Source organism: Tupaia chinensis, unplaced genomic scaffold (assembly GCF_000334495.1).
Source record: "Tupaia chinensis unplaced genomic scaffold, TupChi_1.0 Scaffold000290_1, whole genome shotgun sequence".
Classification (NCBI taxonomy): Eukaryota; Metazoa; Chordata; class Mammalia; order Scandentia; family Tupaiidae; genus Tupaia; species Tupaia belangeri.
Window position 1 is genome coordinate 4,908,778 of NW_006159775.1, and position 13,502 is coordinate 4,922,279.

General features: G+C 34.6%; 1 protein-coding gene across 5 annotated transcripts in view; it reads left to right on the plus strand.

The window, feature by feature from the left end:
• TRAPPC8 (trafficking protein particle complex subunit 8) overlaps positions 1 to 13,502 on the plus strand; it is a 105,855-nt gene that overhangs the window by 61,179 nt on the left and 31,174 nt on the right. For all 5 annotated transcript variants that reach the window (XM_006150568.3, XM_006150569.3, XM_006150570.3 and 2 more), the window contains 5 exons: positions 1,515 to 1,709; positions 2,267 to 2,394; positions 5,443 to 5,517; positions 6,278 to 6,404; positions 8,902 to 9,056. In XM_006150568.3, the coding sequence (XP_006150630.1) occupies positions 1,515 to 1,709; positions 2,267 to 2,394; positions 5,443 to 5,517; positions 6,278 to 6,404; positions 8,902 to 9,056 (680 nt within the window). The remainder of the gene's footprint in view (positions 1 to 1,514; positions 1,710 to 2,266; positions 2,395 to 5,442; positions 5,518 to 6,277; positions 6,405 to 8,901; positions 9,057 to 13,502) is intronic.

The window sequence follows — 13,502 nt, forward strand, 5'->3', positions numbered from 1 at the left end:
CTTTTGTAAAAATAAAGGATTATTTTCTTATAATTGAACCCCAGAATTGGTCATACCGGGCCAAGCATCAGTATATTCAAACTATTGATGCATGTTGAAGTAAACTTTGTAATTCTAAAATATTCTTGTATTTCATTTTTATGAATATGTTTCTCCTTGATTTATGTTCTTTTAAAATATATTATGTTTATAAGAGTAGTTTTGTTTGTAAGTTTTTGCCATAGGGCATGTGCACTCGTTGGAGAGAAACAGAGAGAGAGAGAGAGAGATTAAGAAACCACCACCCAGGGGAATGGCCATACCAAATACCATTCTGTATTCTCCTCTTGGGATTTTGGGCATGTGTACATGTATGCACACATGCCTGGTGTTTTTCAAGCCGCTAGTCCGGGACTCCAGCTGTGGTCGGCCATGTGGAAGTCCAAGTTCAGCAACTTAACTGCCTCTCCACCTGCTAGCCCCCACAATATTGCTTTTTTGTTGTTTTTAAGAATTATTTATTTAGTTTTACTTATTCATTCATTTATTTTTATTTGACTAGAGAAAGACAAGACACACAAAGAGAAGGAAAGTGAAAAAGCAAGCCACCAGGTCTGGTACTCGAACTGCAATCAGCCTTGAGGGAGTGTCCAGCACCTTAACCACCACGCCACCTGCTGGAACCACAGCAGTATTGTTTTTAACAGCAAAAAAAGTAAAACTAAAATTCCTAATAACTTAGAATTAATTCACATGTTTTGATGTATTCACATAATGGCTACTTGCTGTAGGATGTGAGTTAATTCTGTATGTTTCAATATGGGTAATTCCTATAGCATAATATAGTGAAAAAACTCAGTTACAGTATAAATTTAAAACGTGCAAACCAACTCTATGTATTATTTATACACTAATGCAATAAAATAAAAACTATGGATGAGAATGATAACACACTTTTGAATAGCTCTAGGAGAAATGATGCCAGTAGGAGTGTGATAAAGTAATAGAATTGGGGAGGACTGAGAAAGGAAATCAACTGTACCTGTAACATTTATTTTGTAAACTGCATTTGGGATAATATGACAAACGCTGACATTTGTTAAATTCCAGTATGCATATAACTCTCTGTCTTTTCTGTATATTCATAATGGTTAATGTTAAAATTGTGAATAGTAGGGAAAATACATTCTTTTACAGAGTAAGGGGGAAAAGGATATCAATATAATGAGCACAGTTAGTGTTAGGCTATGGTTAATAGGATATTTTTTGTTAAGAGTGAAATGTGTGTGCAGGCATGCATCTGTTTAGGTATACAGCGGGACTTCAAAAAAGTTTGCAGAGTTAAAAGTAGGCATTTATTTTGATGCAAAAAGCTTTGGAATACATGTTCTTTTTTTTAGTTTGCATTTTCCATGAGTGTTTTTTTGAAGACCCCCTCATATATACTTATTTGGATGCCTTAAATTTCTATTTGTAATATACTTTGAGGGCAGATGTTCACAAATGTTTAATTGTGACACTTTTTTGGTTTTTAGGTGAAAAGCAAGCAGCTACACATGTAAGTCTTGATCAAGAGTATGACACCGAATCCTCCCAGCAGTGGAGAGAACTTGAGGAACAAGTTGTAGCTGTGGTCAACAAAGGAATAATCCCATCCAATTTCCATCCCACACAATACTGTTTGAACAGTTATTCGGATAATTCAAGATTTCCACTTGCAGTTGTAGAAGGTGATACACTTGAATTTTGTTTATGTTTTTGTGTTTATTAGCAGATTCAAGATAATGTTCCGTTATATCCTACATTACTGGAGGTTGGGATGCAAAGATAAATTAGAATCGCAGAATTTATTCAGCTGCATTTGTAAAACCAAACAGTGGAGCTCTAATGCAGATGTATACAGTGTGATGCTGGAATGTAGAAGAGGGAATCACGTTCTTCACTACAGAGAAATTGGAGAAATCTTGAGGTCATTTTAAAACTGAATCCTGAATAAGTTTCCAAGGACAGTCTAGGCGGAAATGCACAGCTATGGGGGCCGGCAGGTGGTGTAGTTAAGAGCACTGGACTCCCACTTGACTAACCATAGTTTGAGTCCCAGACTTGGCGGCTTTCTCTCTCTCTTTGTCCCTCTCTGGTAAAATTAAAACATAATAAATGAATAAAGTTCAAAAAAAATTCTTTTTTAAAAAAAGAAATGGACAGCTATGAAGGCATGGTATATTTAGAGAAATGATACATAGAGTGAGGTTTATTAAAGTTCTTAATATATGCCTTTCTTTTATAGAACCAATTACCGTGGAAGTGGCTTTTAGAAACCCTTTGAAGGTTCCACTTTTGTTGACTGATTTGTCATTGCTTTGGAAGTTTCAACCTAAAGATTTCAGTGGAAAGGATAATGAAGTTAAAGAACTAGTAAGTTATTAAAAGGTATTTGTAATCATGTTTCAGTTATAGTCTAACAGATGCTATTAAAACATTCTAACTTTTCCTGTTCAGTTAATTATGTAAACTCATGTTTATTTTTCTTAGTTATAAAAATCATAATATGTGCTTATTGTTGAAAGTAGAAGATGCAGAAAAACCTAAGGAATAAAAGTAAAACTTTTCGGGACCAGCAGTTAGTGTAATGGCTATGTCGCTGAACTCCCACGTAGTTGACCGCGGTTCACGTCCTGGACCCGGTGGCTTAAAAAACTCATGCTGGGCGCATGTGCGTGCGTGCCCAAGATCCCGAGAGGAGAATGGAGAATGGATTGTGGTGTGGCCATCCCCTCTGGGGGGTGATTTCTCACTTTCTATCTCTGTCTCTCTCTGTTTGGCAAGCGCATGCGCCCTATAGCAAAAACCTCTCAAAAAAAAAAAAAAAAGTAAAACTTTTCCCAATATTTAGACTTAACCTTTTTTTATCATTTTACCATGTATTTTTCTAATCATTTCCATTTGTATGTTTTTCCCTCCTATTTGGGATTTCCCTCATTTTGTGTATGTTGCCTTTTTCATTCTGTGATCTTGTAGATGATTTGATATAAAAATTTCTTAATATTTTTCACTCGTGTAATATTTCATCATATTAATCATTCATAAACTATTCTTTTATTGGTAGTTGTTTTAAGGTTTCCATTTGTTTTCTATCACAGTAATTCTGTGCTGAAATTTTTTTGAATAGCTTTTTATGTTTCCAGTGATTTCTGTAGGAAAGACTCTAGATGTGAAGTTAGAAGGTTTTAAGGAGATGGTAGTTTATTTCCTTGTTGGTTTCACAGAAGGTCCTATCAGCAGCATATGCAATTGCATATTCCATATTGGCAATATTAGGTATTATTTACCAGAACATCTTGTTGATTTTAGAGATAAAAAATTCTATCTTACTATTCTATTTTCCATTTGATTGATTACTAGTGAAGTTGAAGTTCTTATATCTGTATTTGCTCTTCTGTGAGCAGCCTTCATAATTATTTCCTTTTATATCCATGTCTGTGGTAAATCCTTTTATATAACTAAGAAAGATTTTTTTTCTGGGACCAGCAGTTGGCATAATGGCTATGTTGCTGGACTCCCATGTAGTCGACCGCGGTTCGAGTCCCAGACGCAGTGGCTTAAACTCACGCCGGGTGCATGTGCTTGCGTGCTTAAGATCCCAACAGGAGAAGGAATTGCGGCATGGCTATAGCCCTGGGAGGAGATTTCTCTCTGTCTCTCTCTCTCTCTCTCTGGTGAGCACACATGCCCTATAGCAAAAATCTCTCAGAAAAAGTTTTTTTGCTTTTTTTTTTAAGTTTGTTTACTTATTTATTTGTTCCATGAGCAAGTAAGAGAGAGAGAGAGAGAGAGAATCCCCAACAGCCTTGATACTGTAATCCTCTATCAGCCTTTCAATCCTGGATCATGTGCTAGGTATATTCAGGAAGATTTCTGGACTTGAACAGAAAACTTTCCAATTTGGGATTGCCTCAGTGCATCGCAGTTTGCCACTGCTACAATAACTAAGGTAGTTATTGTTGAAGCACAAGTATCTGAACAAATTTTGTTATCTAACTAATTAAAACAGAAATAAAGTGGACAAACATATTTTTTTACCCACTAATTTATTAGTTTATTCACCAGTATTTACACCATTTGACTTTAATAATATGGTAAAAATTATTTAAGAACTAGGTAATATCTTAATATTTTGATGCTGATCCAAAAAGCGAGATCTTGAAAGATGCTTATTTTACTAACCTTAAACTTTAAATTATTTATTTAAACTATTTTTCTTCCTCTTGAGATGTTTTGATTTTTTTAAGACTACCTTATTTTAAGCCTTCCTGGTAAATTAATTAAGACATTTTATGATTATTTATACTTGTGAATAGTTTGAAAAATTAAAATTTTCCAGATGCAATTCTGACTTTTAATTTTAGCATCATGTGCAATTTTTCTTATGTGTTTTGGTTGCTGAGATTATAGATTAGAAAAGTATAAACTGTTAAACTTGGAAACTTTTTTTAAAAAGACTTAGTTTTAAAGGCTATATTTTATAGTTTTTATCAACTGTACTAGGGAGAACTGTTCACCTGTTGAAATACCCATTTTGAAAGCCAAATAATAATGTGATTGAATGTATAAAAGAAAATGAAATTAAAAAAAAGAAATTATCACTCCAAAAAAGGGCTATTAGTTTGTTCAGTATACTAGATTTTAAGTGGTTTTAAGTAAATTTAAATGAAATATTTTATTGTATATAATGAAGTTTTTAAAAATAAACGATGGTACTGTTTCCTGTAAATATTAAACTCTAGATTTCTTCATGAACTTCTGATGGTGGACTGAGCTGCTGAACTGGAAGTTAGGGCTCTATGATTTTTATTTCTTGTTTCAAATAACTAATTTTATAATAAAAGTAAGATAGCATGTATGAGGATCGGGTTTACTTCCAGTATAAGCCAGTGATCCGGCATGTGACCAGAGATGTCTCTTACAAGTGTCATTGATTTGGAAGAAACAGACCTTCCTTTCTCCTTCCATTGCTTTTATTGTCCACCTGTCTACATTATGCCTAGACCACCGTTACCTTCTCTGTAATTAAGCCTATGTGGAAAAAGATGTTGTTAAGAGCAAAAATGGTACAGTTTGCACTTACTGTAAGATTAAATTAAATGTCCATTAATGGCCACTGTCGACTATGAACAGTTAAACTTTTTCTCATGGGGTTTTCAGCCTCTTGGTGGCTACGCCTTTGAATAAATCACTTATCCTCTTTGATTGGGTTAGACTGAAAAAATTTGTATCAGTTGTCTACCACAGCATGGCTGATCCTCTTAGGTGTGGAAATAAAACACTTTGCATAGATCTTAACAAATAATGAGGACCTAGTATATGTTTAATTAGTGCTATTATTTCCAGTATTGGTATGTAAGAATGTTAATATGATTTTTTCTTAATTAGAATATATATTTTGTAAAATAATTTATTTTTCAGGTTACAGGTGAACCTGAAATGATTGGAACTGAAGTTATTTCAGAATTCTTAATTAATAGTGAAGAATCAAAAGTGGTAATTGTTCTATCATTTTTCTGTCTTTTGCCTTTTAAAATGTAATCTAAAAGCAAACTGAAAAATGAAATTTATCCAGTTTGTCTTATATTTTAGATTTCTTAACTAAAATTTGGAAGATTAGGAAACTGAAATTGCTCAGGAGGAAATTGGTGGGAAGAGTAACTTTGCAGTAGTCTTTAATTTGTTAATTTCCCTGTAAAGTCTGGTGAAAAGTTTTTGCTTGAGTTTTTTTTTTGTTTTGTTTTGTTTTGTTTTGTTTTGTTTTAGTGAGAATGAATGGGGGAAAGAGAGAGAGTGTTTTTGATAGGGTCTTGTCATGCCCAGTCCACCTGTCCCAGCTTTGCAGTTAGCTAGGATTACTGGAGCATGCCACTCTAGCTTACCTTAGGTTGGTCCCAGAACTGAATATATGCCTCCAGTGCAACTCCAGCCTTGCACAGTGGCATCCCACCATCTGAACCACCACAGCTGGGCTGTGTTTGCTATCTTCTTGGTGTCATGGTGGTAAGCTCACGTAATATGTAGTTGACCAGAATTTTTTTTTTTTTTATTTGAAGTATTGTCGAGGGCCTGGGCCTATACTTACTGAATTTAGAGATTTTTCTTTTCAAGAAGATGCATTTTATTAAGAAAAATCATTTGCTATTTAAAACGTTTAGGTCATGAGTTTGTATTTCTGCAACTTTACAGAATGTAGGTATTGCACTCTTTAAGATATTATGAAAACATATTAAGAATGACTTAAATATCTCCACAGGCAAGACTAAAGCTCTTTCCCCATCACATAGGGGAGCTGCATATTCTGGGAGTTGTTTATAACCTTGGCACTATTCAGGGCTCCATGACAGTAGATGGCATTGGCACTCTTCCTGGATGTCATACAGGTAATTGCTAAACAATTAGAAAAACTAATCGTAAATTATTCCATAGGAGAAAATGAGCAAAACTGAAGTATTTTCTAAATAGATTATATGTATCTTGGATAAAGGCAGGTGTAAGAATATAAGAATGACTTAAATGAAAGATGTAAGAATGACTAGATTATTTTAACCTTGCTATTACTTCAGAAATATCCTCCTTCCTGAAGTGTTTCTTTTGATAATCTTAGTTATACTCTAAGTATTTATCTTTTTTGATTATTGATTCAAATTTAGTAAATTGTAATTATTGATTGCTGCCAATACAAAAACTATCTTAATATATTTTTAATTATTTCCTTTTTATAAAGCATCGAACAAATTAAAAGCCAGTGTTTTCACATCTTTGGATATAAAGCATCTTAATTTCTATTATCTATCCTATAAAGAAAGTAAGGTTTTAGTGTTAAGCTAATATCTTGATGCCCTATACTGTATGTTCTATAAATTTCATAGTAAAACTATAAGATGTAAGTATTTAACATAGTTTATTTTCTTTTTTCTTTATTTTTTTTTCTCAATTCAGGGAACCTGGCAAGATCTAACATTACTTTTGTCGTTGTTGTTGTAGTTTTGCTATAGAGCATGTGCACAGGCCAGAGAGAGACAGAACAGGATGAGGGGAGCAGGGTGAGGAGTGAAAAATCACATCATGGCATGGCCATCCCATAATCCCTTCTCCTGCAGTCTCCTCTCAGGATTTGGGGCATACATGCACATGTACCTAGCATAATATTCAAGCCACTGGGTCCAGGACTTGAACTGCATAGCCAGCCATGTGTGATTCAGCACTTTAACCTCCATGTCACCTGCTGGCTCCTAACATTACATTTTGAATACTATGCGTAGTTATATGAGTTTGAGTTAAATTTAAATTGACAAGATACTAGGGAAGGAGTTTCCCCCCAACTTCCAGCCCTTTGTTTTATACCAAATTAAACTGAATAGTCATTGACAATGTGAACTTAGCATTTACAAAAACTGATTATTAATACAGGGAAATTTTCTAGTCACATTTGGAAAATGTGTTGGTCCTTTTAACCTTTAGTTGAATATTTTTACTTGCCTGCCTATCCAAGATCATTCAATATGAAAATAAAAGCAAAAACATGAAAGAGTAGTAGAATGAATCCATAAGGATTATAAGTTATAAACAAAAAAATTTGCACCAAAATTGAGTATAGTATTATACATCTCAGTACTATATTTGTTTCTCTTGTTTGACAGGTATTAGACAAGTTTCATTTATAAATAATCCTGCTAATTTATTGCATTTTAAAACCAATATAGCGGGGTGTTAAGAACTTTTTGTAGCAAATCACACCAGGCGCACATGCATGCATGCATGCCCAAAATCCCAGGAGAAGAATGGAGAAGAAAGGATTGTGCTGTGGCCACCCCCCTGGGAGGTGATTTCTCACTGTCCCTCTCACTGTCTCTCTCTCTCTCTAGCAAGTGCATGCACCCTCTGCCAAAAATCTTTAGAACAAACAAACAAAAAGAACTTTTCGTAGCTCCTTTCTTTTCCTCCTGTATATAACTAGGATCTTAGTCTAGTACCATAAAGTTGCACTTGTCAATATGATGCAGCTAGTTACTTCATTTAAGGTACCAAATATATGCATTAATATCACAATTTGTATGTTATTGTATGACATTAGTGGGAAAAGACCCTGAATTAACTATTAAAACAATTCCAGGTTTTCGTGTTTTTGTTTAGTTTATTATATAAAATGGTAATAGGGATTTGAGTCAAGTGAGGCATGGAAAAATGCTGTATTACATGTCTGGCCTGGGACCATGCCAATGATCTTCAGCACTACAACGGCTCTGGGTATTCCTGCAGGAAAGACAGTCATACCCTATTTTTCTTTATACATACATGCATAATGTGGACGCCTTTGGGAGAAAAAAATCGCACATGAATATTAAATAAGTTTAATTTTGAGAAAACTACATACACTGTATTTAATTTTCTTTATATAGTCTTTTGAAAATATGTAGTTAATTTTAATCCAGAAACAATTCATTTTATTGTGCATATTTGAATATGAGTGAACATATGAAGTTAATCTGCTTATTATTTTGAAATTTTTTTCCTTTGAAAATAAATATCTCTTTCCATGCCTGAATCAAAATCTTGGGCCCAAGACAGTTGTTCTCTTAGGTCTTTGTGAACAGTAAGCATTATGGTTAAATATAGGTTTCAGAGGACTTCCTATTAGTGAAGTATAGCCCTTTTGCAAAATAAGCCAATCTGAAGCACAGTGAAAAATTAAGCAGCATACCATAGATGTGGTTAAACATGGAATTACATTGTACTTAATTCTTTGATTAACCATATTAATTTTAAAAGTCTAGAATTTTCTAGAAATGATCTGAAACAGTATTTATATATACAAGTTGAATTGATGTCAGTTAACATACCAAATTATTTTAGGGCATTGATTATTTTTTATTTCAGGAAAACATTCCTTGAGTATGTCAGTTCGAGGGAGACAGGATTTAGAAATTCAAGGTCCTCGACTTAACAACACAAAAGAAGAGAAAGCATCTATTAAGTACGGTCCTGATCGTCGGTTAGATCCCATAATCACTGAAGAAATGCCACTATTGGAGGTATTTCACTTTTTAAAGTTTCATGGGCTTAATAATTTATCAACATGGCCAGGTGATATTTTGAGTAAATTAATTTTAGACTTTGAGGTTGTGGATATTATATTGAAGCATACTGTTATCACTAAGCTAGCATTAATTGGATCCATTTAGGGATTTTACAAATTGGCATTAATGATAGCCAAGTTATAAATAATAATATAGACCCTTAAAATATTAATGGAAATTGGGAAAATACTTCCATCAATCCTTTGGCTATTATTCAAATCAGTGACTTTTTTAGTAGTTTGTGAAAATATTCAACAGTATGGAAGTATATTAATAAAGAGCAATAGTCCTTTCATTATCTTCTAATTTTTTTTTTTTATCCTCTTCTTATCCAACTCTACCCTATGAGTTTTGATACCATACAAGTTAAAGGTCTTAGTCATAAAAGATAGAAATTGATGCCAGGTGTAACAAGAGAAAGAGGAAATGTATTATTTAATTGAAAGACTTTGGAATATCACATAGGAAGTAAAATATTATAGCACAAGAAGTCTCAAAAAAGGGAAGGACTTAGCAGATCCAAGGAATTCAGCAGCAAATGTTTGTAAGCTGTCAGAAAGCTGTTTTTGATATGATCCTAGTCCCAGAAATATAATCCAGCTTGGATCAGAGGTGTACCTAAGAGGCAGACCAATGGTATGAATTTTGGGAAGAACAACCTTCCTTCAGTTTTCTCAAGTTTTCCCAGTTAGAGGAATTATAAACATATCAAACTACCTCCAAAAGGTGCCAGCCATACCAGGTTGGTGTCTGTTGTTTAGAACTTTCATTGTGTACTTACATATAGTTTTAATAATTATAAATGGAATCATACTACACATTTTATTTTGTGACTTGTTTTTGTTAGCAATATAGCTTGGTCTTTGTCTCCATTTAGCACAAAATCTTTTCAAACAGTTTTAAATAATATTCCATTATTTTGATATACCCATAATACATTTTCACACTTTTATCAATAGTTCTTACTTTTCATCTTTAAAGCCTTTTTTTTTTTCATTTGAGAGAGATTTTGCCAAATAGCATGTTTGTTCACTGTAGACATAAGGAGACAGAAAGTGAGAAATCACCCCCCCCCCAAGGAGATGGCCATGCCGCAATCCCTTCTCCTCCGTTCTCCTCTTGGGACTTTGGGCACACACGCACATGGCGTAAGTTTCAGGCTGCCAGGGCCACGACTTCAACTGTGGTTGACAACATGGGAGTCCAGCAACATAACCATTATGCCATCTGCTGGTCCCCATTAAAGACAATTCTGCAACAAGCATCATTATGTATGTATTTTATCCATGTTCTAAATTGGAATAGATTTTAAAAATAAGATTATTGGTGAAAGATATAAAACTTTTAAATTTTACAATATATTGCAAAATTACCATCATCAAACCTGTAGTAATTAGCACTTCAGAGTGAAAGTACCCATTGCTTTACATCTGTGCCATATTGGATATTATCATTTTTAAAAATCATTTTTTTATTTCCATTTATCTTCTAACTGTTAAGATTGATCAGTCTTCATATATTTTTTGTTCATATGCTTTTTGCCCTCTACATGTCCCTATCACTATCTGTTACTGTCTCTTTAATGGTCTTCTGCTTCTCTTATTTTTCATTGGATGGTTTTATGGGTGTTAATTCTAGACCTGTGGGAAGGTAACATACTCATGAAATTGGTGCTAGGTGGTGTGTGTATTGAGGAAAAGGTATTGTTGAGCTTCAGGTATTTGTCCAGGTTTGACACTTGACTAATTTTGTTCCATTTAAGTATTCAGTTGGGCAAATGAGACTTTTAGACTGACTTGAGTGCCAGTTTCTGGCTGATACATATTATATACATATTTTAACTTTGAACTGATATTTTTCACCATGTTGAGGTTTTTGACTTATATTAGTTCTATCTGATAGTCTTTTACTTTGTGGCTTCTAAATTTTTTGTTTACAGGGATTTCCCTAGTCAAACCTTGTATAGTTTTATTTTTTAGTTTGCAGATTTTGAGGGCCAGCAGGTGGTGTGGTAGTTAGGGTGCCAGACTCCCACATGGCAGACCATGTTCAAGTCCCTGACCTGGTGGCTTGCTTTCTCACTTTACCTCTTTCTCTCTCTCCATCTGTCTCTCTCTGATGACCACAGCAAGTTAAATAATAATAATAAATAAAAATAAAAACAAATAATTCTTAAATATTTACAGGCTTTTTTAAATTCAAGAAATGTCTTCCAAATGTCAAGGGTTAAGGATCAAATTTATTTCTAGTCCCAATACCATTAATAGAATATAGGCAACTTTATTTTGCCGTCTTTCCATTATACTAATACTCTGGAAGTAGCTCTGCTGTTTTGGATGCTAGCTATTTTGTGTGATAATATTTCTTCATTTCTTTCTGTCAATTCCATACTGTTACTTTATCTTTTTTTAAAGTCAGAGGGTATGGGGTACTTGCCAGAGAGGGACAAAGTTAAGAGAGAGAGGGAGAAAGCCCCAGTGAAGTGTGGCAATACTGCAATCGCTTGTATTTTCATTAAACCATATAATTTAAATGTTCTTCAGTTATTAAAGTTTTTAAATGTACAAGTGGTTTTGCAAAGCAGTGCTTCTCAGATAACATATTATAGATAGAGCTTTACTTTTAGGCTATCCAAGCCTCATCCCAAATTATCTGTTTCTTCACTTACAAAATGAGAGAAGTTGAATCAAATGATGTATTTGATTTTTAATTCTGTTGAACTCAACAGTCCTTAAGTTTACATTCATCTTGTTTTTTTATATATCTGATTCTATATTTAACTTTGCTTCTTGCTTACTGTAGCTTAAAAGAAATGTTGTAGATGTTGGGATCAGCAGATGGCATAATGGTTACGTCAGTGGACTCCCACCATGGTTCCAGACCTGGACCCGGTTGACACGCTGGGCATGTGTACATGCATTTTCACCCAAAATCCCAAGAGGAGAACAGAGGAGAAGGGATTGTAGTGTGGTCATCCCTCCCTGGGGGGAGGGGGTGATTTCTCACTTTCTGTCTCTCTGTCTCTGAACACACATGCCAAATATCTTTCCTAAAAAAAAAAAAAAAAAAAAAAATAAAAGTAATTTTTCTTAAAGAATAGGATATTTTAGGGCCAGCCTCATAGCTTGGTAGTTAAGGGAAGCCAAAACCCACATGGCCAAACACAGTTTGAATTCCAACCACAGTAGCTTGAAAAACACACCAGTCATGTGCGTATATGTGCCCAAGTCCTGACAGGAGGGAGATGGAGAAGAAGGGATTATAGTACAACCTTGCCTCATTGTGTAATGCTTTTTCCCCTCATACCCTTTTTTTTGTCTCTGGTAAGCACATGTGCCCTCTTGCAACTTTGAAAAAAATGAGAGTATATTACAGCAGAGGACCCTATGTTCTATATAATAACAACTGGTATTTGGTTGATTAAAATATTGATAACGTATAAAGTAAAAGCAAAAAAATTGATTCAGGACCAGCCCAAGGCATGGTATTTGGGGCAACTGTTTCCCACATGGCTAACTGTGTGGTTTGAGTCCTAGACCTCGTGGCTTGGGAAATACATTATATGTGTGCATACATGCTCAAAATCCCAAAAGGAGGGAGAGATGGAGAAGAGATTGTGGTATGACCATTACCCATGAGAGTGCTTTTTCCCTTTTCCTCTCCCTCCCACCCTGCCATCTCTCTTTCTAGTGAGCATGCATACCCTCTGGGGGGGAAAAAATTCATTCATGCCCTAAACATTTTACCTTAATTTAAAACATACAAATGTACATCTAGTCACCATTTTGGGAAAGGTAGGTTTAGGGCAGAGGCATTTTCTATGAGAGGTGGTATGAGTTTTTTACTACAAGTTTTATATTGCCTTTCATGCATTAAACCACATCCATGAGCTGGCAACTTAAGTGTCTGAAGGAATAATCTCTTATAATATGTATTTATCAACACAAGAATATGAGGAAGAAAGTTACTGAAGCTCATTGAGAGAAGATAAAAACTAAAGAGTCATGGATACTGCTGTGTGTTAACATTACTAAACACACATATGTGTTATGTATACTTAATAGAAATTGTGATTAGGTTGGTATTTGGGGGGGGGTGGATTGCCTTATTGGGTGCATGCACTCACTAGTTAGCAAGAGAGAGAAAGAAATCACCTCCCAAGGGAGATAATCACACTGCAATCCCTCTCCTCCATTCTTCTCTCATTATTTTGGACACACACCCACACGTGTCTGGCATGTTTTTCAAGTTACTAAGTTTGGCCATGAAATGCACTGTTTGCCATGTGGGATCCAGCTAGCTTAGCCACTATGGTAAGTAACCCCCTGGCCTATACTTAATGGATCTTTTAACTATAAATAGCTTACTGTATGATTTCAGTAGCCCAAATTTCCACCTTGT